At 40.3% G+C, this 27073-nt stretch overlaps 1 protein-coding gene across 7 annotated transcripts in view; it reads left to right on the plus strand.

Annotated features, from left to right (window-relative positions):
* The window catches only part of LOC142596455 (adenomatous polyposis coli protein-like), a 126704-nt gene that overhangs the window by 86879 nt on the left and 12752 nt on the right, over window positions 1–27073 (plus strand). For 2 of the 7 annotated variants that reach the window (XM_075725557.1, XM_075725559.1), the window contains 6 exons: window positions 541–645; window positions 14213–14311; window positions 18008–18386; window positions 19700–19795; window positions 20603–20811; window positions 23132–23209. In XM_075725557.1, the coding sequence (XP_075581672.1) occupies window positions 541–645; window positions 14213–14311; window positions 18008–18386; window positions 19700–19795; window positions 20603–20811; window positions 23132–23209 (966 nt within the window). The remainder of the gene's footprint in view (window positions 1–540; window positions 646–14212; window positions 14312–18007; window positions 18387–19699; window positions 19796–20602; window positions 20812–23131; window positions 23210–27073) is intronic. The other 5 variants (XM_075725558.1, XM_075725560.1, XM_075725562.1 and 2 more) reach the window with 3 other exon arrangements.

Genomic DNA, 27073 nt, shown 5'->3' on the forward strand with positions numbered 1-27073 from the left:
TTGATAAAATATTAGGTTGATCAGTAGCAGATTATTTAAATTTTATTTGCATCAAAGTGGTTACTCCTGCATTGTTTGCCATTAAAATGTGGAAAGATTTGTACTATATGTGTACCCTTCTGTTCACCCAGAAAGTGTTTGTGTTTGAATGGGAATCTTAATTTAACTGCTAGCACTGTCTCCTAGTAAATGCACTGATCACATGACATTGCAGAGAAGACAGTTTTTTGCTCCAATTCTGTTACGTTTCTGATAGTGATGTGAGCACAGCTGGTAGAGAATGGTGTTTCTGTGTCTCACAGCAAATCCTTTGTCTTGCAGGACTGTAATTCTGAGAGGACATGCTTTGCTTTCATCTTGCAATTTTTCTAAGACACTGTCTCAGCTGTTAATTATTGAGTCTAAGAGTTATGAAATACAAAGCAGTACTCAATGGCTTTGTGAAGATGCAGCGTTGATGCATTTATAGTTTATAGAGCTTTGAATGTTAAAAGTGTACTTCATTTCTGTATATAATTTCATACACTCTTGTATTAACAGAGGGCACCTCAAAGCAAGCATGATGCGGGTTCCCATGATACAGAGAGGCACAATGAAGGTCAAGGAACAGCAGAAATCAGCATAGCAACTAGTGGCACTGGTCAGGTAAATTGATTATTTTCTATGTTGATAGTATAATTAAATACTTGAAATGTACAATGCTTATATTTTGGTATATACCTTATTGTGTTTGTATGCCTGTTCATTTTTAAAAGATTTACACTTTTCTTCATTCCATCTGGAAGTGAGAAAATTTCTTGTATTTATTAGAAAGATATGTTTTAATAGGATGAAGTGTAAACATTCCATAATGCAATGAGCCATTTTCTTTTCTTTAAATGATTAATGAGCCTAATGCTAAGAAGCAAATAAAAATAATGACTACAGAAAATGTATTTTATTCTAGGTGAACTGTAATATTAGAAGTATGGTTTAATCATGGGAAATTGCTCAAAATTTCACTTGAGAAATTATCACTGAAATAGTGATTTTAAAAATGAAAATAATCAAATGGCAGGTTTATCATTAATACTTTGTTAATACTATTTTAGATAAAGCTTTGAAACAGTATTATCAATGAGAGAATCTCCTGGAAGTGTGCTGAAGGATTATATAAATGCTTTTAAATAATCTTTCATTGTCATTCCTTTTATTAGTGAAACACATTAGCACTGTATTTAGAGGGCTACGTTAAATCCTTCTTTACTTATCTTTTTATATTAATATTTTTGCAAGTTTGGGTCCTCTTTCTTTGGCTAAAACTACTTTAATTATTTATCATGCACTAATTAATGTTCATTCACTTCATAATCTCCAACTGTAGCTGAGATTCACATTAGTAATTTGGGCTCTTAAAACTTCACACTATAAATTTGATTGTTTAATTCATGTGTAAAATGTTTGTGGTACTTTAGGGAAGTAGAATTATTTAAATCTTTCTGAAAGTATCCTGTACAAGAAGATTTATCAGAAAGAATATAAATACTTGTTTGGCTTGAGTGTTTAATTTGATTTAACATTAGGCATAGCCCATACTTTTGCTTTTGAGAAATATTTGATCACCATTTTGAATTAAGTTCTCTGCTATATCTGAACAGTTGCTTCAGGCTCTCACTCTAATTCTTATGACAGCTTTATTGCTTGGTGTTGTGGTTTAACCCAGCAGGCAGCTAAACACCACGCAGCTGTTCGCTCACTCCCCCCCAGTGGGATGGGGGAGAGAATCAGAAAAAAAAAAAAAAAGGTAAAACTTGTGGGTTGAGATAAAAACAATTTAATAGGACAGAAAAGAAAGGGAAAATAATAATAATGATAAAAGAATATACAAAACAAGTGATGCACAGTGCAATTGCTCACCACCCACTGACCGATGCCCAGCCAGTTCCTGAGCAGTGGACCCCTGGCCAGCTTTCCCCCAGTTTATATACTGAGCATGACATCATATGGTATGGGATATCCCTTTGGTCAGTTTGGGTCAGCTGTCCCAGCTGTGTCCCCTCCCAACTTCTTGTCCACTCCCAGCCTACTCTCTGGTGGGGCAGTGTGAGAAGAAGGAAAAGGCCTTGACTCTGTGTAAGCACTACTTAGCAACAACTAAAACATCAGTGTGTTATCAACATTATTCTCATCCTAAATCCAAAACACAGCACTATACCAGCTACTAGGAAGAAAATTAACTATAACCCAGTTGAAACCAGGACACTTGGGAAAAAAAATAATTCAGCACTGTTTTGGGGCTGAAAGCATAATGTATTTAAAAATTGATGCACTGTGGCTGTATTTTCTTTCTTGATTGTATGAATCAGGAGTTATTTTGGACAACAGATATTTTACAAGAAAGGAAGAAGGGATTCTCATATGCCTTGGCAGACATTATGCAAGTAGACAATTCATTCATTATTCATTTGAGGTTTTATGTTTAGGATTTGAGCAATTTTGAACTTTTGCCTTGTTAAAATATTTAAAACATTTGTATTCTTTCCTCTTTGAGGTTGATAGATCCAAGGCTTTGAATCTGTGTTCTAAGAGACATCTGGGGATTATTTACTTTTAGGGCAAGTCCAGAGACAGAAGGCTTAATAGATTGGGCATAGCATTTATTTCTGATAAATAAGCTCAATATACTTTGTTTCTTTGAGCAATCACTATTAAGGGGAGTGCAAAAAGTTTTAACTGAATAATTTGGGGCTAGTTGGTTCTGTAGTCATATGAGCAATGCTAATTGAAAATTTGCCAATTGAAGAAAGAATTTTCAGGATTCAGCCATGTCCTTTTCTGTATCATCTTACAGCTATCTTCTCTTCTGTTCCATAATGCTCACTATTCTGTCACTGTAATGAAATGTATTCAAACATTTATTTTGCAAATTTTATAAAGGAATTCAATGAGGTATTCTATTTTATTAATAAAATATGCCACAAAATAGGGAACACAACCTGACTGACAGAGTAAATAGCAAGTATAGTACAACAAACAAGAAGTGAAAGAGAAAACAAGATGAAGTAGAAGGACAGGAAAAGATTTGGAAAGAGAAGGTTCTACACAAGAAGGCTCCATGTACATCTCTCTGTCACTTTCCAGTTTCTCAGATGAATGGCTACACATTTCTTATACTACTTATTTCAGATCAGTCTTTAGGAGCCAGTAAGAAAGGTAACTGCATTTAATTTGGTCCTCCTGGCATCCTCAAAGTAGTAAGGCCAAAAATGATGGCTTTGAAGGAAATAGTTATTTGGATCAAAGTTGATACCGTTTTTTAGAAACAACAGGAAAAGTATGCTATTTCTGTCTACACTATGCTGGACTTTGGTAGTACTCCAAATTTTCATCTTTTTCCCTTCTTGGATAAAAAGAGCATATTGAACTTAAGAGTGGAGAATCTTGGCATGTACATATACGAAACCTGTAATCCTCTGAATGTAGTCTGAGGTCAAGATGATATTAATGGATCAGTCAGTGTAAAAATCTCAGGTTTCTTTCCCATATTCATAGCACTACAGATTATTAAAGTGAAATAATTTAGGAAGTCTAATATAGTTTTCATTCTGTCCTGGTTTCGGCTGGGATAGAGTTAATTTTCTTCCTAGTAGCTGGCATAGTGCTATGTTTTGGATTTAGTATGAGAATAACGCTGATAACACACTGATGTTTTAGTTGTTGCTAAGTACTGCTTATGCTAGTCAAGGACTTTTCAGCTTCCCATGCTCTGCCAGGTGCACAAGAAACTGGGAGGGGGCACAGCCAGAATAGTTGATCCAAACTGACCAAAGGGCTATTCCATACCATATGACGTCATGCTCAGTATATAAACTGCGGGGGGTTGGCCGGGGAGCAGCGATTGCTGCTCGGGAACTGTCTGGGTATCGGTCGGTGGGTGGTGAGCAATTGCATTGTGCATCATTTGCTTTGTATATTATTATTATAATAATATTGTTGTTATTATTATCATTACCATTTTACTTTATTTCAATTCTTAAACTGTTCTTATCTCAACCCAGGAGTGTTTCTCACTCTTACTCCTCCAATTCTCTCCCCCATCCCGCCGGGGCAGGGGGAGTGAGTGAGTGGCTGCGTAGTGCTTAGTTGCTGGCTGGGGGTAAACCACGACACATTGAAAGCTTTACGTTTTTCAACTTTTCCCATCCATAACAGCAAAAAGAAGTGCTTGTTTACATAGGAAATATATATTGGAATAAAATAATGTGTGAATTTAAATCATTCTAGTTGTACTTATTTAGTATCCTATGCTAATACTTATTCTGGAATATGCATGAAATGTTCTGGATTCAAATGGAGAATGAAATGAGTCTGTTTAAATATTCCAGTATAACTAGATTTTTTTTCTGTTATTTTTTTATAATTTATACCAGAAATTAAAAGTCAGTAGATTAAAAGACCTGTGTCTTTACATTATTTTGTACATGACTTTTTCGATGTTACTGATATAGTCCAGTAATATCTATGATTTTTATAGGAGTTTGCTTCTGTGATTGCTTCACAGTTAGTGTTTAACAGTTAGAATATGAACTAATTTTTCCGGAGTTTATTTTTGTCCTGGTTTCGGCTGGGATAGAGTTAATTTTCTTCCTAGCAGCAGGCATAGTGCTGTGTTTTGGATTTAGTAGGAGAAGAATGTTGATAACATGCTGATGTTTTTAGTTGTTGCTGAGTACTGCTTATGCTAGTCAAGGACTTTTTCAGCTTCCCATGCTCTGCCAGGCGCACAAGAAACTGGGAGGGGGCACAGCCAGAATAGTTGATCCAAACTGGCCAAAGGGCTATTCCATACCATATGATGTCATGCTCAGTATATAAACTGGGGGGGGGGTTGGCCGGGGAGCAGCGATCGCTGCTCAGGAACTGTCTGGGTATCGGTCGGCGGGTGGTGAGCAATTGCATTGTGCATCACTTGCTTTGTATATTGTTATTATTATTATCATTATTATACTGTTACTATTAGCATTACTATTTTACTTTATTTCAATTATTAAACTGTTCTTATCTCAGCCCAGGAGTGTTTCTCACTCTTACTCCTCCAATTCTCTCCCCCATCCCATCGGGGTAGGGGGAGTGAGCGAGCGGCTGCGTGGGGCTAAGCCACGACAATTTTTTATTTGGGCTGTTTTGTTAAGAGGACAAACATGATTCCAGATAAACGTTTATCATATTATGACCTATTTTGACCACATTGGGTAACATATTCACCTAGGTACATATAAAATCATTAAGAACTCTTAGGAAAATGTGTCTTCCTTCTATTAGAGCTGATACAGGGAGCTGATACTGGAAAAAATCACTTAATACAGTAGACTCAGGATAATGGAATGTTGGGCAAACTTCAATATAAGGCAGCACTCAGCTCCATTTTGAGACAAAATAAAGTTCACCCAGTACAGCAATGAAACAAACAGAATAATTTTCCCTTAAACTGTATACTATTCAAATGTATTTAGCAAAGCCTTTTACACAGTCTCCCATAGCATTCTCCTTGGGAAGCTGGCAGCTCATGGCTTGGACGGGCGTACTCTTTGCTGGGTAAAAATCTGGTTGGGTGGCCAAGCCTGGACAGTAGTGGTGAATGGAGTTAAGTCCAGTTGGCGGCCGGTCACGAGTGGTGTTCCCCAGGGCTCTGTTTTGGGGCCAGTCTCTTTTAATATCTTTATCAATGGTCTATATGAGGGGATCGAGTGCACCCTCAGTAAGTTTGCAGATGACACCAAGTTGGGTGGGAGTGTCGATTTGCTGGAGGGTAGGATGGCCCTGCAGAGGGATCTGAACAGGCTGGATCGATGGGCCGAGGCCAACTGTATGAGGTTTAACAAGGCCAAGTGCTGGGTCCTGCACTGAAGAGGAGGCTGAGGAGAGCCCTTATCGCTCTCTACAACTACCTGAAAGGAGGTTGCAGTGAGGTGGGTGTTGGTCTCTTCTCCCAAGTAGTTAGCAATAGGAGGAGAGGAAATGGCCTCAAGCTGCGCCAGGGGTGGTTTAGATTGGATATTAGGAAAAATTTCTTCCTGGAAAGGGTAGTCAAGCATTGGAACAGGTTGCCCAGAGAGGTGGTGGAGTCAACATCTATCGTGGTTTAGCCCCAGCCAGCAACTAAGCACCACGCAGCCGCTCGCTCACTCCCCCTACCCCGATGGGATGGGGGAGAGAATCGGAGGAGTAAGAGTGAGAAACACTCCTGGGTTGAGATAAGAACAGTTTAAGAATTGAAATAAAGTAAAATAGTAATGATAATAATAACAATATAATAATGATAATAATAATAACAATATACAAAGCAAGTGATGCACAATGCAATTGCTCATCACCTGCCGACCGATACCCAGACAGTTCCCGAGCAGCGATTGCTGCTCCCTGGCCAACCCCCCCCAGTTTATATACTGAGCATGACGTCATATGGTATGGAATAGCCCTTTGGTCAGTTTGGATCAACTATTCTGGCTGTGCCCTCTCCCAGTTTCTTGTGTACCTGGCAGAGCATGGGAAGCTGAAAAGTCCTTGACTAGCATAAGCAGTACTTAGCAACAACTAATAACATCAGTATGGTATCAGCATTCTTCTCCTACTAAATCCAAAACACAGCACTATGCCAGCTACTAGGAAGAAAATTAACTCTATCCCAGCCAAAACCAGGACAGTATCCACCCCTTATTCTATATCACCTATGTCATGCACAGGCCCTCCCCTTTCCAATGTGTTCTAATTAATCACCACCACTTTCCCTATCTTGATATATACACACAGATATCATTCCCTTTGTCTATGGCCCATCCCTCTAAAATGTCCATTGAGTTCATCTAGCCCATGACTTTGGGTTCAATCTGTCATCACAGTCTTTCAGAGCAGGAGAGGTGGTGTGTGGTGTTGGATTGCTGCATGCTGAAGCCAGCTCTCATTCCAACACGGTTTCATCAAAGTTCATTTTCATTAAGCTGGGCAATTTTTACTGTAATACCATTGATGTGGCATATAGCAACCATAACATACAGTATTATATACTTAACATTAACATACTATATTATTATATTAACATTATACTATATTATTATATTAACATACAGTTAAGAGATAACATACAGTATTATATAGCAATTAATATCATACAATTCAGTTCATTGACTATTTTCACCCAAAATCAAATTCCCTTGAGGTACACATTGGACTTCCCCTGGCAGATCCCCTGGTGTTGACTAACCAGGTGGCTTTTGCTAAATGTGTATCCCAATGTTTGAATGTCCCACCAGCCATTCCTCTCAGGGTAGTCTTTAACAATCCATTGTATCGCTCAATTTTCCCGGAGGCTGGTGCATGGTAAGGGATGTGATACACCCACTCAATGCCATGCTCTTTGGCCCAGGTGTCTATGAGGTTGTTTCGGAAATGAGTCCCATTGTCTGACTCGATTCTTTCTGGGGTGCCATGTCGCCACAGGACTTGCTTTTCAAGGCCCAGGATGGTGTTCCGGGTGGTGGCATGGGGCACGGGATATGTTTCCAGCCATCCAGTGGTTGCTTCCACCATGGTGAGCACATAGCGCTTGCCTTGGCGGGTTTGTGGGAGTGTGATATAATCAATCTGCCAGGCCTCCCCATATTTATATTTCAGCCATCGTTCACTATACCCAAGGGGCTTGAACTGCTTGGCTTGCTTGATTGCAGCGCATGTTTCACATTCATGAATAACCTGTGCAATACTGTCCATAGTTAAGTCCACCCCTCAATCACGGGCCCATTTATATGTTGCATCCCTTCCTTGATGGCCTGAGGCGTCATGGGCCCACCGAGCTGTAAACAGTTCACCCTTATATTGCCAGTCCAAATCCACCTGAGCCACTTCAATCTTAGCAGCCTGATCCACCTGCTGGTTGTTTTGATGTTCTTCCGGGGCCCCACTCCTGCATACATGAGCATCTACGTGACGTACTTTTACAACCAGGTTCTCTACCCAGGCAGCAATATCTTGCCATAATGCGGCAGCCCAGATGGGTTTTCCTCTGCGCTGCCAGTTGCTCTGCTTCCATTGCTGCAGCCACCCCCACAGGGAATTTGCCACCATCCATGAGGCAGTATAGAGATAAAGGACTGGCCACTTTTCTCTTTCAGCAATATCTAAAGCCAGCTGGATGGCTTTCACCTCTGCAAACTGACTCAATTCAGCTTTCCCTTCAGCACTTTCTGCGACTTGTCGTATAGGACTCCATACAGCAGCTTTCCACCTCCGATGCTTTCCCACAAGACGACAGGACCCATCAGTGAACAGGGCATATTGCTTCTCATTTTCTGGCAGTTTATTATACACTGGGGCCTCTTCAGCATGCGTCTCCTCCTCCGGCGATATTACGAAATCTTTGCCTTCTGGCCCGTCCATGATCACTTCCAAGATTCCTGGGCAACTGGGGTTTCCTATTCGAGCCCGTTGTGTGATTAGTGCAACCCACTTACTCCACGTAGCATCAGTTGCATGATGCGTAGAGGGGACCCTCCCTTTGAACATCCAGCCCAGCACCGGCAGTCGGGGTGCCAGCAGGAGCTGTGCTTCAGTACCAACCACATCTGAAGCAGCTCGAACCCCTTCATATGCTGCCAGTATCTCTTTCTGAGTTGGAGTATAGCAGGGCTTGGATCCTCTTTATCCCCGACTCCAAAATCCTACGGGTCGACCTCGAGTCTCCCCTGGGTGCTTTCTGCCAGAGGCTCCAGGTAGGGCCATTCTCCCCGGCTGCGGTGTAGATCACATTTTTCACATCTTGCCCTTCCCAGACTGGCCCCAGGGCTACTGCATGAACTATCTCCCGTTTAATTTGTTCAAAGGCTTGTCATTCCTCAGGGCCCCATTTGAAATCATTCTTCTTCCAGGTCACTTGACAGATGGGGCTTATGATCAGACTGTAATTTGGAATATGCATTCTAAAAACCCACAATGCCTAAGAAAGCTTGTGTTTCCTTTTTGCTAGTTGGTGGGGACATAGCTGTTATTTTGTTGATCACATCCATTGGGATCTGAGGACGTCCACCTTGCCATTTTATTCCTAAAAACTGGATCTCCTGTGCAGGTCCCTTGACCTTACTCTGTTTTATGGCAAAACCAGCCTTCAGAAGGATTTGGACTATTTTCTTTCCCTTCTCAAAAACTTCTTCTGCTGTATTGCCCCACACAATGATGTCATCAATGTACTGCAGATGTTCTGGAGCTTCACCCTGTTCCACTGCTGTCTGGATCAGTCCATGGCAAATGGTGGGGCTGTGCTTCCACCCCTGGGGCAGTCGGTTCCAGGTGTACGGAACACCCCTCCAGGTAAAAGCAAACTGGGGCCTGCACTCTGCTGCCAAAGGGATGGAGAAAAATGCATTAGCGATGTCAATTGTGGCATACCACTTAGCTGCCTTTGACTCCAGTTCGTATTGAAGTTCTAGCATGTCTGGCCCGGCAGCACTCAGTGGCGGTGTAACTTTGTTCAGGCCACGATAGTCCACTGTTAGTCTCCACTCCCCATTAGACTTTCGCACTGGCCATATGGGACTATTAAAGGGTGAGCGAGCCTTGCTGATCACTCCCTGGCTCTCCAGTCGACGAACCAGGTCATGGATGGGAACCAGGGAGTCTCGGTTGGTGCGATATTGCCACCGGTGCACCGTTGTGGTAGCGATCGGCACCTGTTATTCTTCGACCCTCAGCAACCCTACAATGTAACGGTCCTCCGAGAGATGGGGCAAGGTGGACAGCTGTTTCATTTCCTCCGTCTCCAAGGCAGCTATACCAAAAGCCCACTGGTACCCTTTTGGGTCACTGAAATACCCTCCCCTGAGGTAGTCTATGCCAAGGATGCACGGAGCATCTGGGCCAGTCACAATGGGGTGCTTCTGCCACTCATTCCCAGTTAGGTGCACTTCAGCCTCCAGTACAGTGAGCTGTTGGGATCCCCCTGTCACTCCAGAAATACAAATGGGTTCTGCCCCTGTATAGCTTGATGGCATTAGGGTACACTGTGCACCGGTGTCCACTAGAGCCTTATACTCCTGTGGGTCTGATGTTCCAGGCCATCGAATCCACACAGTCCAGTAAACCCGGTTGTCCCTTTCCTCCACCTGGCTGGAGGCAGGGCCCCTCTAACACTGGTCATAGTATTCGCTGTTCACTTCCTGTAAATGTGAATCAAATGTCCCCTGATCAAGGTCGGAAGTAAAATTAGCCCTCTTCCTCTGTCTGGGGAACTGCTCACTGGAAACTGGAGCTGCAATTTTCCTGGGAGAACCGCCTTTTGTAATAGTTTTTCCTTGCAACTCACGCACCCGTGCCTCTAAGGTTGAGGTGGGTTTTCCATTGCACTTCCTCATGTCCTCTCCGTGGTCATGCAGGTAGAACCACAGGGTGCCCCGTGGTGTGTATCCTCTTCATCCTCTCTCTTGATCGTAGGGAAGTTGACTCGTAATGGCTGAGATACTGGTCCGTGCAGGTGGGGAGTAGGACAGATCCTCTCTGAGTTGCTGGAACTCTTGGCATATTTTTTCAGACAGTTTTTCCACAGCCGAGACACAGGCCCGTGGAGAGGAAGAGATACTTTCTTCGTATTCCCGGAGTCGTCTAGCCACTTCATCCACCATTGGTGCCTCGTCATCTTTCCAGGCCAGTATTGCCAACGAGTTGGCATACGATGCTGGTGCGCTCTGTACCATCTTCCGCCACATGGGTCGTGTGCACCTGACTTCATCTGGATCTTTAGGTAACTGCTCATCATTCAGGTCACTATAAATCACCTCCAGCATGGCTAATTCCCTCAAGTACTGGATACCCTTCTCTATGGTGGTCCATTTGCTTGGGCGGTATAAAACATCCTCCTTGAAGGGATACCTTTCCTTCACGCTTGACAGAAGTTGCCTCCAGAGGCTGAGCGGTTTTGCCCCTTTTCCAATCGCTTTGTCAATGCCCCCTTCCCTGGAAAGGGATCCCAGCTGCTTGGCTTCCCTACCCTCTAAATCCAGGCTACCGGCCCTGTTATCCCAGCATCGGAGCAGCCAGGTGATGATGTGCTCGCCTGGATGACGACTGAAATCTTTTCGCATACGTCGCAGCTCACCCAGGGATAGGGATCGGGTGGTTACCATCTCATTTATGGGTTCTTCCTCCTCTGGTTGTCGTGATGGCCCTGGTTCATCTTCATCCCTTACTAAACGAGCTGATTTCCTCGTGTATTTTTTCTTCTGTATAGGGGCAACTGATACCAGCATGGGTTGGTTCTCTGTTTTAGCCACGGTGCCTGTCACTGGGGTTGGAGTGGCTGCAGTGCCTGTGGTGGAGGTTGGAGTAGCCGCAGTGCCTGTCACTGGGGTTGGAGTAGCCACAGTACCTGCGGCTGTGGTTGGAGTGGCCGCAGTGCCTGTTGTCTTGTCATCAGATTCAGAGACCTTCTCTTTCCCTTGAGGGTTCTGAATAGTGTTGGCCACGGCTCGATAGGCATGGGCCAGTCCCCAGCATGTTACAATGATTTGTGTCTCTTTGGAGCTACCAGGGTGACAACATACTTTTTCCAAATACTTTACTAGTTCTTCAGGATTCTGCACTTGTTCAGGGGTGAAGTTCCAAAACACGGGAGGTCCCCACTGCCCTAGGTACTTGCCCATACTATCCCACACACCCTGCCACTCATAACTCTCCAGCCTTGGGGTAGATCTCTGGATGATATTCTTACATTGCTTACTGACCTTTATCAAAACTGAAACAATATTCCCAAGAAGTATCAATAGAAGTACCTTAACTGCCCAGGGATGTTCAAGATACTGAAAAGTTGTTATAATGAAGGAGGAAACATCATAGAAGAAGGTAGCGTAGGTGCCATTCTGTATTTCCTCCACAACAAGCCTCTCCGAGGAAGAAGTATAATTGCTAACTCTCTCTATGAGGTAGTACCCGAAGTACAGTAGTGACTTCTGTATGAAACCCAAATACCAAAGAATGCTCACGGTCAGGGTTTTGATAAGGAGCCTCCCAAGCAAAAGATCATGAATCACTGCAGAGCATAGCACACTGCACAAACCAACAACAAGCTTTAACGCGTGCTGCAAAAAGACGAACATGGTGCACATCAGATGAACTAATATCGTGACCGGCAACTGTTAACAGACTCCTTAATACACTCTGGTTAATCTGTTATTATCTCAAACCCTTCGTGCCCCACGTTGGGCGCCAAAAAAGGACTGTCGTGGTTTAGCCCCAGCCAGCAACTCAGCACCACGCAGCCGCTCGCTCACTCCCCCTACCCCGGCAGGATGGGGGAGAGAATTGGAGGAGTAAGAGTGAGAAACACTCCTGGGTTGAGATAAGAACAGTTTAATAATTGAAATAAAGTAAAATAGATATGATAATAATAACAATATAATAATAATAATATACAAAGCAAGTGATGCACAATGCAATTGCTCACCACCCCCCGACCAATACCCAGACAGTTCCCGAGCAGCTATCGCTGCTCCCCAGCCAACCCCCCCCCCCCCCAGTTTATATACTGAGCATGACGTCACATGGTATGGAATAGCCCTTTGGTCAGTTTGGATCAACTATTCTGGCTGTGCCCCCTCCCAGTTTCTTGTGTACCTGGCGGAGCATGGGAAGCTGAAAAGTCCTTGACTAGCATAAGCAGTACTTAGCAACAACTAAAACATCAGTGTGTTATCAACATTCTTCTCCTACTAAGTCCAAAACACAGCACTATGTCTGCTACTAGGAAGAAAATTAACTCTATCCCAGCCAAAACCAGGACAGACTGTTATTTTGTTGATCACATCCATTGGGATCTGATGATGTCCATCTTGCCATTTTATTCCTAAAAACTGGGTCTCCTGTGCAGGTCCCTTGACCTTGCTCTGTTTTATGGCAAAGCCAGCTTTCAGAAGGATCTGGACTATTTTCTTCCCTTTCTCAAAAAAACTTCTTCTGCTCTGTTGCCACATACAATGATGTCATCAGTGTACTGCAGGTGTTCTGGAGCTTCACCCTGTTCCAGTGCAGTCTGGATAAGTCCATGGCAAATGGTAGGGCTATATTTCCACCTCTGGGCCATTCGATTCCAGGTGTACTGGATGCCCCTCCAAGTGAAAGCAAACTGTGGTCAGCACTCTGCTGCCAAAGGGATTGATAAGAATGCATTAGCAATATCAATTGTGGCATACCACTTAGCTGCCTTTGACTCCAGTTCGTATTGAAGTTCTAGCATGTACATGTCACTAGTCAAGGTCTTTTTCAGCTTCCCAAGCTGTGCCAGGTGCACAAGAAGCTGGTAGGAAGCATAGCCAGGACAGCTGACCCAATCTGGCCAAAAGCATATTTCATACCATATGATGTCATTGTCAGTATATAAACTGGGGGGAGTTGGCTGGGAGGCTGCAATTGCTGCTCGGGAACTGGCTGGGTATCAGTCAGTGGGTGTTGAGCAATTGCATTGTGCATCACTTATTTTGTATATTTTTATTTTTATTTTTTTCCCTTCCTTTTCTGTCCTATTAAACTGTGTTTATCTCAACCCACGAATTTTACTTTTTTTTTTTTTCTGATTCTCTCCCCCATCCCACTGGGGAGGCGGGGAGTGAGCGACCGTCTGTGTGGTGTTTAGCTGCCTACCAGGTTAAACCACAAGAAATGACAGCAAATAATGTCGGCATTATTTTATAGCTTTTCATTAAAAAATAGAAGATTCATCCACCTGTGATTTGCTTTTGATAAGGACAAGTTCAGTAGGTTACCCATTGTCAAGATGAATCTCTCCTTTTCAATTCCTGCATATCTGATGGTGTTCTGAAGGTAGTACAGGCTTATTCCTACTCACTGTATAATCTGACCTAAAAGTTGCGTCTACTTTTTTCTCCCTCTGTAAAAATAATAATTCAATTGCCAAGTCCAGTTCTCCTTTTTCTTGGTAAAAATAATTATAAAAGACTTCCACTGAAAATATAACTTCTTTGAGGTTGAATTTAGGGGAAAAATGGATAATAAAACCCAGTTTACCAGTGACATCTAAGTTATGTTGGGGTGGGGGGGACCTAACTTAACCAAAATACATGCTGACAGTTCATTATTATAAATATGATTTCATCATCCAAGGCTGAAACTGATTTAGGCAATAGTTGGTATTGCAGTTAGACTTTGTGTTGTACTGAGTTGTTGTTTAAATTTTTAGGGTTCTGCTGCTCGAATGGACCATGAGACAGCCAGTGTTATGAACTCTAGTAATAACTATTCTGTTCCTCGCAGACTGACAAATCATCTGGGTACCAAGGTAACCGAAGATTACAAACCACAGGTCGCTAATGCTACATTTTTACTAATACAATAACCTCATTGTTTCTGCCAGCAGTGCCAATATTAGCTGAATGATCAGTAAGGAAAATTTGATTGCAATAAATTATTTGAGTACCTGAAAAACTTCTGATGTTGATGCATAATCCATTATGAAAACTAACCCTTTTAAAAGCAGTTCTTGGAATACTTTACTGGAGTCCTCAAAACAGATGGCATTGCTAAGAAATGTAAATATAAAAAAACAGTTACATAAGCCGTTGATGATAATAAATGTCTGGTCATTGTCTCTATAGTAATTCAGATAATACAACATAGAATAATGGAGAATGGAAAATGCTCATCGTGACTAAAATATTTGAATTGAATAATCGTTGAAAATAGGAAATGTGAAGGGACTTTTAGGAGATCATATATCTCCCAGTAATGCATTAATTTTATCAAGAGCATTCTTGACAGCATGTGAAAGCTGTCTAACCTATTGGTAAAAGCTTTAATGATAAGCAATCTCTATCAATTTTTCAGCTTTTACTATTAAAATTTTTAATATCAAAACTAAATCTCCTTAGCTGCAATTTCCTTTTTCTCAATGGAAATAGGAGGTACTCCTTCCATCTTTTGAAGCAACCTTTTATATATCTGCAGTGTATTCTAAAAAGTTACTAAAAAATAGAGATGAAGCTTGATATACAATAGAGAGTGTACTCAAGATATACAAGCAGCATGAAGAGAGGAAAAAAGGGCAAATCTGTTACACACAATTGAGTCCCTGAACCACTGAAGTTTATACTGTCTCTGGCATCAGCAGCAATATAGATATTATCAATGTGGTGCTGATCCCAGTCTTCTGGGAAGCAGGACCTTGACATAGTATTAAGTTATGTTGGGCCTTAGAACAGTGTTATGTTGTAATTTCTGCCCTTCATTGTATGTGTGCACCAAATGGAGGTGACATTAGTTAGAGTGTCTGTTTGCTACTTCCCATTATAAAGTGTAGAATTCCCAAAAGGTGCAGGCAAGGGGAAAGCCCTGAATGCAGAGAAAGGGACTGAGTGTAGAAGGAAAAAGACAAATAAATAGGTCCATCTTAGTGTGCTGTGGGGTAAGAAAAGCTTGAAATTAATGCATGAGAAGAAAGGAGAGCAGTAGAGATTTTAAGCATTTACAGATGCAAAAAGAGATGCCTCTGTGTGTAGTGTATATATAAAGAATATATACATATATTTTAGAGTTTTTCCTGTACTATATGTGCCACAAATCCGGAGGCCAGATTTTGATGGCTTCTATAGCTTTATTCTCTGAGAAAAAACTTTATCTTCCAAATCTAAATAACTGTGGACTAAAGCTGCTGCTTAAAATATCTGTCAAGAGGTATGCATAAAGCAGACTGAATTCACTCTCATTTAAGAATCCAAGTGGATTGTCTTAATACTGTCTTCGATTTTTTCCCCTGACCAGGAAGTAAGGATCTACAAACTGGGATGCTAGGCTGTCATAAATTTAGCTCCAAGAGTATTTCAGTGGATTTTGCATCATACAATTTTATAAATTTTATATTTTTTATTTATATTTTTATTTTTTATTTATTTTTATTTATAAATTATAAATTTATTTATAAATTTTAAGATTCTATTGCTTCAGCAATTCTAGTATTTAGAAAAATGCGTGTTAACAGACGTATTGCTTAGTCTACCGCCGCTATCCATTTTTTTATAACTCTGTATTTGTACTCATCTTCAGAGACATTAGAATAGTCTCTGAAGAAACCAAATAAAATAATTCATTGGTCTGATAACCAGTGCAAAAATGTAGTTATTATTAGAAAACTTTGTATAACAGTCTTCAAGTCTCTTTTCTTCCTTAGTTGGTATATTTTAAAGAAACACACCCACTGCTACTTTGCAGTTTCCTTCGATAGTTTCTTTATGTTGTGATATGATTTTGAAATTTGCTGTATTCTTGGCTTTAAGAGTTTGGGGTTTCTAGACAGTATCTAATATTACCTTGTACATCATATTGTTCTACTAAAAGTTCACCAAAAGAACCAAACGCATTTCTCAATCTAAAGCTATTACTGAAGAAAACAGAATGCAAAAGACAAACCAAATAGTGCATTGAACGCTATATTATATGGCAGCCAAAGGAACCCCTCAAAAATTGCTATTTTTTAATTTGAAATTTGGTTGCTCTGAGTTAAATGTGTAATGCTGGTTTTTCATGGCTTGATTTAGTTGGACAAATGCTTAGTACTTTATACTGTATATATTAAATGAGTATTTGTTTACTCCATTGGTTTTATCCCTGTAAACTTGAAGAAAGTGTTAAATTAACTCTTCAGTTTTGCATTAGCTGTAAATAATCTGGCCTATATGCAAATCATTCATCATAACAAAAATTCATTGGTTAATTTGAAATAGCTTTAATGGAAAACATTAAAATATGTGTAAGATTTTTTAGCACAGTGTATATTAAAAATTAATGTAATCAGTCTTATCTTGTCTGGAGTAACTGTATTTAATGCCATACATCAAATAATTTTTCACTGAAGAACATCTTTTCATGAAAGTATGATTCATACAGAACATACTCTTCTGAGATAAAATTAATTTTAAATATATTCCTGCATTCCCAAGCTAAAGCACTTTCATTAGTATGTTTCTTTAATCCTTGTGTGCAATGGAAAGTTAGAAGTCTTTGCCATTAGTCTTGCAGATTAATAGTTAGATATAATTACCACCCAGTTATTCTAGCCATTTAACCACTAAGTGAGATTTATTAAGATTATAAATGGTGAAGAACTAATAGTGCTTATTTAATTATTTCAAAGTAGTACAAAACTGGATGATGGATGGATTGAGAGCAGCCCTGCAGAGAAGGACTTGGGGATATGAGGTAGATGAAAAATTGGACATGAGCCATCAATGTGTGGCTTGCAGCCCAGAAAGCCAATTATATCCTGGGCTGCATCAAAAGAAGCATGGCCAGTAGGTCGAGGGAAGTGATTCTCCCCCTCCACTCCACTCTTGTGAGACCCCACCTGGAGTATGGCATCCAGTTCTGGGGCCCCCAGCACAAAAAAGACCTGTCCAGAGGACAGGTCCAGAGGAGGGCCACAAAAATAGTCAGAGGGCTGGAACACCTATTCTATGAAGAAAGGCTGAGAGAGTTGGGGTTGTTCATCCTGGAGAAGAGAAGGCTGCAGGGAGACCTTATTGCAGCCTTTCAATATATAAAGGGGGCTTATGAGAAAGATGAAGAGAAGCTTTTTACCAGGGCCTGTAGTGACAGGACAAGGGGCAAAGGTTTTAAACTGAAAGAGGGTAGATTTAGGTTGGATAAAAGGAAGAATTTTTTTACGACGAGGGTGGTGAGACACTGGAACAGGGTGCCCAGAGAAGTTGTGGATGCCCCATCCCTGGAAGTGTTCAAGATCAGGTTGGACGGGTCTTTGAGCAACCTGATCTAGTGAAATATGTCCCTGTCTGTGGCAGGGGGGTTAGAGCTAGATGGTCTCTTCCAACCCAAACCATTCTATGGTTCCGTGATTCTATGAAATTCTTGCACCATTATATAAATACATTTTCTTTTTTGCTCATGCATGATATTGAGAACTTTGTTTTAATTTGATATGTATTTTTTAAATGTAATCGTATTTTAAAAATCATTTGACCTGCAGGTGGAAATGGTGTATTCATTATTGTCGATGCTTGGTACTCATGATAAAGATGACATGTCACGAACATTGCTAGCGATGTCTAGCTCCCAAGACAGCTGCATAGCTATGCGTCAGTCTGGATGTCTTCCTCTCCTCATCCAGCTTTTACATGGCAATGATAAAGACTCTGTGTTGTTAGGAAATTTCCGTGGTAGTAAAGAGGCCCGTGCCAGAGCCAGTGCAGCACTGCATAACATCATTCACTCCCAGCCCGATGATAAGCGAGGCAGACGGGAAATCCGTGTGCTTCATCTCTTGGAGCAAATCCGTGCTTACTGTGAAATGTGTTGGAAATGGCAGGAGGCACATGAAGAAGGCATGGACCAGGACAAAACCCCAAGTAGGTTCTGTAAACTGTATAAAGATGTTTAAAAGATATTTTGAAGGTAGTGAATTTACAAAAAATTCAACTTTAATCTGACTTCTTGTTGAATTTATGTAAGGTTTCTTTTATTTTTATATTTATTCATTTATTTATGTATATTCAAGTTGAGGTAGTATCAGGAAATAGTATCTATTCTATAATAGATGATGTGATATCTCATTTAGAAACTTGTTCTTTAAATCATAGGCTTTGGTATGCTTTCCAGATATAATTCTAGTGGTTTATATTTATAATCTACAAATTAAAGATAAATTTCTACTCCTTGCTATCTTACATTTGAATGGATAATGAAATATATCTAAATAAGTAATCCTAAATTGCTCTTCATTCAGATATGTTCAAAAGATAAAAATTTCATCTAGGAAAGGGATAGAGGGCACAAATTAAATAATCTCAGTCTATTCGGTATAATGTGAACTATTATTTAGAATGTGATACATAAGAAATAGTTCAGTGTTAAAATACCAGAGAAGTGACAATTTAAGTGAACTGAAGCTTTCTCATATAACAGTTGGGTTTTTTTAAAAAAAAAGATGTAACCTTCTGGATTACACAATAATTGCTTTTCTTAAATAAGGGAGGATTAAAGTTGCCATTTTGTGAATATATGCTGTAGACATCTATATCAGAAGTACTACTGAAATCAGTGGGCTCTGTTTTGGATGTTGAATTTTACTGCAAAATCATTTTGTAGAAGTGTGTCTCTGAATAAGATGTACCAATACAATTTGTGCTTCAGGGAAAGTCTAGCTTACAAAATTATGAACTCAAAAAGTTCTGTTATGAAACAAAGGGCTTAATTAACCATTCATAAGGACATAACACCCAAAGAAACAGCTTCACCTTAGGTGTTGTGTTATTTAATGCTGCCAGAAAATTTAAACTTACTAATTTGTTTCACTAAGATTATTATTTTTCCAAATTAATTAGATAATTTTTTTGTACTTGAAGTCATATTTTTTACTTAATACATACATTCAGAATTCTCCTTAAATTCTTTTCCATAAAGAGTCTTTTCAGCTTCGAGTATATTTCTGGTACATATATGTAATCCTGGTTGTATGTGCACATATTCAAGCCTCTGTGTACTCACATTTATTAGTAATGTTCTTAATTAACTGTCTGTTCTTGAGTTACTGGGAAGATACAAACCCTGAAAAAAACCCTGCACTTTATTTATTTTAAGATTAGATTCTCTTTGGAAAGCTTATGTTCTAGACAAAATTATACACCTAAGAAATACTAATAGTTACCTATTTCTTGATCAGTGCCAGCTCCAGTTCATCATCAGATTTGTCCTGCAGCGTGTGTTTTGATGAAACTTTCATTTGATGAAGAACACAGACACGCTATGAATGAGCTTGGTAAGACTATGCGTTTCTCTAACTTCCTTTGAGATGCTTCCTGAAAATGCGGACATTCCTTTCTTGTATACCTCATTGAATATGTGGCTTTTTTTTTTGTTAACCACTAGTTTAAACTCTGATTGATGCAGTTTAAATGAACTTATAGCTAGACTGTTTCCTAACAGATGGGTTATTATGCAAGTTACTCATATCTGGTATGAACTGTGATTTTTGGAATGGTATTTGTATCCTGGAAATATTTGCAATTTTAGAAGTATTGGACTTACAATGGAGACTACTTTTTGAGGGGTTTTTTGCATCATGAGTTAAATATATTGGTTCCTGTATAACAGCCTGAATGCTTTAGTCCATCTTCAGTGAATTCTGTGCATGCAAGTTTCCTTAATTTGCCACTTTTCATTATCAATGAAAAAAAAATGTATTTTTTCTGGGATAATAAGATTCAGTAATAATAATTATTAAAATAATAATTATCAGATTTACTGAATAACCTTTTATGTAATTACTGTGAGTTCATCAGTCAAATGTGATTTTGACTGGGTGGAATTAAAAGATGGGTGTGCTTCTTACTTCTTCATAAATGCTTCTGTTCTCATCTTCCCCAAAATCTCAACATCATGCTACCATACCTTTTAGCTTGTACTGAGCACACAGTTCAAGATTCAGAGTCAATATTTAACAGTGTATTTAAGAAATTATTATTTACCTTTCTGAGCCTTTTGGTTTTCAGATGTTTGAGATATATTCTGTACATATGAATGCAATTTACTCCTTGATGTGTGTATACTGTGTTCTTGATATTAGGATTGAAATTTATTAGTAGTAGTAGTATTGTTTATTATTATTCATTTTATTATTTACTTATTTTTAAAGGAGGTTTGCAGGCCATTGCAGAACTGTTGCAAGTGGATTGTGAAATGTATGGACTTACAAATGACCACTATAGTGTTACATTAAGGAGGTATGCTGGAATGGCTCTGACAAACTTGACTTTTGGAGATGTGGCAAACAAGGTAAAAATAGAATTTCAAACATACAATAATTTCAGTTCATAGCTGTGCTTGACTTGTAGTTCTCAGAAAGGTGATGAAAATCTCTGGGATAGGATATTGCATTTCTGGGATAGATATTGCATTTCGGCTCGACACAAAAATTCCCCCAAAACTTTGCCATTCCATCCTGTTCCTAACACAGAGCACAAACTAAATATCATAAAAGTATAGTATCGACTTTCGTATTAAATTAAGTTACTTCTATTTTGTCACTGAAAGTAAAGATTTTATCTGTTGGCTTTATTTTTGTGTAAACAATATGCTAGATCTTTCCATAATATACCAATGATTATGGATAATAGATTTTTCTGAGGATTTTGAACTAAACCTGTTAATTTAGTCAAATTTTGTAAAGTTATCACTTATTTACTAATATTATTACTGTCTGACAAATTTTTGGAAATCTCTTCAGCCTGGATCCTCTTTCTTAAATGTTTGGAGCATGTCTGGCTCATAATGGGTGCTATTTCAAATGACCGGAGAAAATAGATTCCCTAATTTCTACCAAGGACTTTGCTTTCAAAAGATACAAAGTTTTAATAATTTCTTGCCCCAGAGTTTTCCAAGACACGGATCTTCAAATAACTTCATTCTGACAAGACTTTTATCTTTCTACTGTAATGGAAGACACTTCAAGAGTGAATGAAAATTCCATCCCAACAAGCAGGAAGTCAAGCAAAAATGCCAGGAGGCCTACATGGATGAACAAAGGAGCTCCTGACAAAACTCAGATATGAAAAGGAAGTATACAGAAGGTGGAAGCAGAGACAGTTAACCTGAGAGGAATATAGAAACACTGTCTGAGCTTGCAGAGACATGGTTAGGAAAGCCAAAGCCCACCTGGAGTTGAATCTGGTGAGGGATGTCAAAGGCAACAAGAAGGGCTTCTATAAGTACATAGGTGACATAAAGAAGACTAGGGAAAATGTGGGCCTGCTGCTGAAGGAGATGGGGACCTGGTGACACAGATCATCATAGAGAAGCTGATGAAGTATGGGCTGGATGAGCAGACAGTGGGGTGGACTGAGAACTGTTTGAACAGCTGGGCCCAGAGGGTGCTGATCAGTGGCAAGAAGTCTAGTTGCAGGCCAGTAACTAGCGGTGTACTCCTGCACTGGGTGGGGGGCTGGGACTGTTTAGCCTGGAGAAGAGAAGGCTCAGGGGGGATCTCATCAATGTATATAAATACCTGAAGGGAGGGTGCAAAGATGAGAGTCAGGCACTTTTCATTGGTGCCCAGGGACAGGACAAGAGACAATGGGCACAAACGGAAACACAGGAGGTTCCATCTGAACGTCAGGAAATACTTTTTTACAGTGAGGGTGACTGAGCACTGGAACAGGTTGCCCAGAGAGGTTGTGGAGTCTCTCTCCTTGGAGATATTCAAAAGCCATCTGGACACGGTCTTGGGCAACCAGCTCCAGGTGGCCCTGCTTGAGCAGGGGGGTTGGACCAGATGACCTCCAGAGGTCCCTTCCAATCTCAACCATTCTGTGATTCTGCAAAAATAAAACCAGATTTCATACTACTCACTTTTTGCTCCCAGTTTTAAACAGAATGAAACAAATCCCTCCTACAAATGAAGTGCTTCACAAAATATTGCCTCTTAAAATCATCTGATTAGTAATTGCTGCAAGGCTGAAGTTATTGGGTTTATAGCACAAACTAAACTATTCAGTGATGTAAATGTACATGTTATACAGCTAATGAATAATGCATTTCTAACATACTTTTGTTTTTGAAGAATTTTTAATTGTGCTTTGTCACAAACATTTTCTAATGTAAGCCTTACAGTTTTTCAATTATTACTGTATTCTTAAAAAGCAATTTGGTCTTCAGAAGTCAGGGATGTTGTATTTATGTCAGTTTTAAATTGTCATATTACTTTTCATATTATGTATATTTGAAAGAAAAAGTATGATTTGAGAATCAGTACACATCAGGTAACAACACATTGCCAACTTACAGGTGAGTGTCCAGTTTCATATCCGGGACATAGTGAAGAAGGCTTCTAAACTATTAGTGTTCCAGATTTGGTCCTAGACTTGTTGTCAAAAGTATAAAATTTAGCACATTTCACTACTTATATATTTCCCAGAATAGAAACTGATATTTATGCTTAACATTTTAATAATTGTAGATCAAATATATGTTATTGGAAACATTTTACTAAGCTTTTTTAAACTTCAAAGATGAATAGCTTAAAATATCAAAGAATTATGCACAATCAAGCCACCTAATGTGCTCTATTTATTTTCTTTTTTCTCCTGATTCCTAACAGGCTACATTATGTTCTATGAAGGACTGCATGAGAGCTCTTGTAGCCCAATTGAAGTCTGAAAGTGAAGACTTGCAGCAGGTACTTCCTTTTGAGATGAAATATTTCCTTGTCTTGCACATGTCCATCATCTTGCATCCCTTCAACTTCATTGAGTTGTATTAAAAAGTTGTATTTCTACTCCTCTTTCTACTATTTACTATATTTACTATATATATACTATATTTACTATATATATACTATACTATTCTTCCTATTTCTACTCCTCTCCTCATTTGGCCTCTCCATGAGTTATTTTTATGCTTAAATTCGTATTATCTTTCATGACACTGGCTGAATATGAGCCAGCAGTGTGCCCAGGTGGCCAAGAAGGCCAATAGCATCCTGGCTTGTATCAGACATAGTGTGGCCAGCAGGACTAGGGAAGTGATTATCCCCCTGTACTCAGCACTGGTGAGGCCGCACCTCAAATACTGTGTCCAGTTTTGGGCCCCTCACTACAAGAAAGACATTGAGGTGATGGAGTGCGTCCAAAGAAGAGCAATGAAGCTGGTGAAGGGTCTAGAGAACAAGTCCTATGAGGAGCAGCTGAGGGAACTGGGGTTGTTTAGCCTGGAGAAGAGGAGGCTGAGGGGAGACCTTATCGCTCTCTACAACTACCTGAAAGGAAGTTGTAGTGAGGTGGGTGTCGGTTTCTTTTTCCAAGTAACAAGTTATCACTTGATACAAGAGGAAATGGCCTCAAGTTGTGCCAGGGGAGGTTTAGGTTGGATATTAGGAAAAATTTCTTCACGGAAAGCGTCGTCAAGCTTTGGAACAGGCTGCCCAGAGAAGTGGTTGAGTCACCATCCCTGGAGGTATTTAAAAGACATATAGACATGGCGCTTAGGGACATGGTTTAGTGGTGGACTTGGCAGTGTTAGGTTAATGGTTGGACTTGATGATCTTTTCCAACCTAAATGATTCTATGATTCTATGATGTCTAGTGCTCTGTTCATAGAGCGCTTTCTCTTTTTTTAATTAGTCTATCTCTTTGAAGTGTTCCATCCTTCCCAGTCTGATTGCCTTTTTTTCGTACTCATTCTTATGTTGTCATCAGCATTAACTTTGATGCAAAGTTTGTACCTGTATTTGTTCTGTAAATTATGAAGTACAACTCTGTGGTTATAAAAATGCTTAACTCTGGGTCAAATTCTGTTTTCTCACCAAAGTATATATATATCAGCTATAAAACTCACTTTTATGACCCTGATCTGTTAGTGGAAGTCCAGTTTACAAGATAAGTTTGAGCAATCTGAGATCCGCCGATTTAGTTTACTAGTGATAGTGCTATTGGACGAAGATTACCCTGAGGGTTATTGCAGTATTGTGACATCTGAGGCTTCTCCTATGCTAGCAGCAAATAAATAATAGACTAATAACAGTAGAGGAAGCTCTACTTCAAAGGAGAATCTGTATGACACTTGATAAGGTTGTCCTCTTAGTACATATATACCCGCTTTTTACACCAGCATCTCCTAGAGAAACTTTGTTCAAGTGTCAGCAAAGTGTTTGGTGTTAAACCAGCGTGTCTCTTCCAGTGTCTCATGCTGTGTAAAGAAAAATATCCTGTAAATAAACAGTCTTTTCTTAAATCTTATAAAGTGCTTAGGGTGATCCTGAGAGTTGAGAACACAGACCTGTTCTTCAGTGATGTGGAAGTTAAAATTATTAAATATGAACTGATAATCCACTTTAATAAATAGATAATGTAAACAAATCAAACAGCTTTTGGAAAGGAAAACTCTGATTTCCTCACAGTTTGAGTGAATAATCAGAAAATAGATAAAAGAACAATTTTAAGTAAAATTGACTTTCTATCTTAAGACACTGTTGACAAAAAGAATTTCCCTACTAGTTGAGAAGCTAAGTAATTATGGTTGAGAAAATAGTTAAAATAACAATAAAGGATACTGGGTACAGTCTCTGATTTGATATTAGAACAGGTATTAAGTATATTTAGTACTCTTGAAAAGGAAGTCAACTGTGGGGTGCCAGTGTTGTATAATTATTTAGATTTATCAAGATTAAAGAGGACTCTGAGGAAGTCCAGAAGTGTATAAAACTTTTTAAAATAAGCAGCACAGGCAATTCATTATTTAAATGGAAAGTACTGTATGTTGGAAGAAGTAAATGCAACTGTTCATACACATTGCTACTTTTCTGAATGGTTGCAGTTCATTTAAAACAAGAGCTTGCAATCAGTGTAGTGACAAGTCAACAAAAGCATCTGCTCAATATGCAGCAAGTGTTTAAAAAGCAAAGAATAATTTGCAATAGATGGAAATTTTTTTTAATTTCTGATTAGCTAATGATAAAAAATGCAGAAAATATCTGAGATAGGTAAAATAAGTGATTTTAAACATTGAAAGATGTTTATATTGAAAGACTGTTATAAGTACTGAAAGACAGACTGTTTTGGTCGTAAACAAATGATGACATTTTCTCACCCATGAGTTGGCGGGACTCATTGAGAGGGCTTTAAACTAGGTTTGAAGGGGGAAGGGGAAGGGGATATAAACAGGCCCGCTAGTGAGGAGCCCAGGGGCAGCATGGCAACATTGGGGGTGAAATCGATAGCCCAGCTCAAGTGCATCTACACCAATGCACGTAGCATGGGCAACAAACAGGAGGAGCTGGAAGCCCTTGTGCAGCAGGATAGCTATGACATAGTCGCCATCACAGAAACGTGGTGGGACGACTCTCATGACTGGAGTGCTGCACTGGAGGGCTATAAGCTCTTCAGAAGGGATAGGCAGGGAAGGAGGTGGGGTGGCTCTGTATGTTAGGGACTGTTTTGACTGCATAGAGCTCGACAGTGGTGATGACAAGGTCGAGTGCTTATGGGTAAGGTTGAGGGGAAAGGCCAGCAAGGCGGATGTCCTGTTGGGAGTCTGCTATAGACCACCCAACCAGGATGTAGAGGTAGATGAGGCATTCTATAAGCATCTGGCAGAAGTCTCGCAATCGCTAGCCCTTGTTCTCGTGGGCGACTTCAACTTGCCGGACATCTGCTGGAAATACCATACAGCAGAGAGGCAGCAGTCTCAAAAGTTCCTAGAGCATGTGGGGGATAACTTTCTGACGCAGCTGGTAAGCGAGCCTACCAGGGGAGGTGCCTCACTTGACTTGCTGTTTACTAATAGAGAAGGGCTTGTGGGAAATGTCGAGGTCGGAGGCCGTCTCGGGCTTAGCGACCACGATATGATAAAGTTCTCAATTCTGGGTGATGCCAAGCGGAGGGGCAGCAAAACTGTTACGATGGACTTCCGGAGGGCAGACTTTGGCCTCTTCAGGACCCTGGTTGGGAAAGTCCCTTGGGAGGCAGTCCTGAAAGGCAAAGGGGTCCAGGAAGGCTGGGCCTTCTTCAAGAAGGAAGTCTTAAGGGCGCAGGAGCGGGCTGTCCCCGTGTGCCGTAAGACCAACCGGCGGGGAAAACGACCGGCCTGGCTGAACAGGGAGCTTTTGCTGGGACTCAGGGAAAAAAAGAGAGTCTACCACCTTTGGAAGAAAGGGCAGGCAACTCAGGAGGAGTACAGGGATCTTGTTAGGTCCTGCAGGGAGGAAATTAGAAAGGCAAAAGCCCAGCTAGAACTCAATCTGGCCAATGCTGTAAAAGATAATAAAAAATGCTTTTACAAGTACATCAGCAATAAAAGGAGAGCCAAGGAGGATCTCCATCCTTTGCTGGATGTGGGGGGGAACATTGTCACCGAGGACAAGGAAAAGGCTGAGGTACTTAATGCCTTCTTTGCCTCTGTGTTTAACAGCCAGACCGGTCATCCCCAGGGTACTCAGGCCCCTGAGCTAGAGGATAGGGATGGGGACCAGAATGTAGCCCTCATAGTCCAGGAGGAAGCAGTTAATGACCTGCTATGCCACCTGGATGCTCACAAGTCTATGGGG

The sequence above is a fragment of the Pelecanus crispus genome, chromosome W, assembly GCF_030463565.1.
Source record: "Pelecanus crispus isolate bPelCri1 chromosome W, bPelCri1.pri, whole genome shotgun sequence".
Lineage (NCBI taxonomy): Eukaryota > Metazoa > Chordata > Aves > Pelecaniformes > Pelecanidae > Pelecanus > Pelecanus crispus.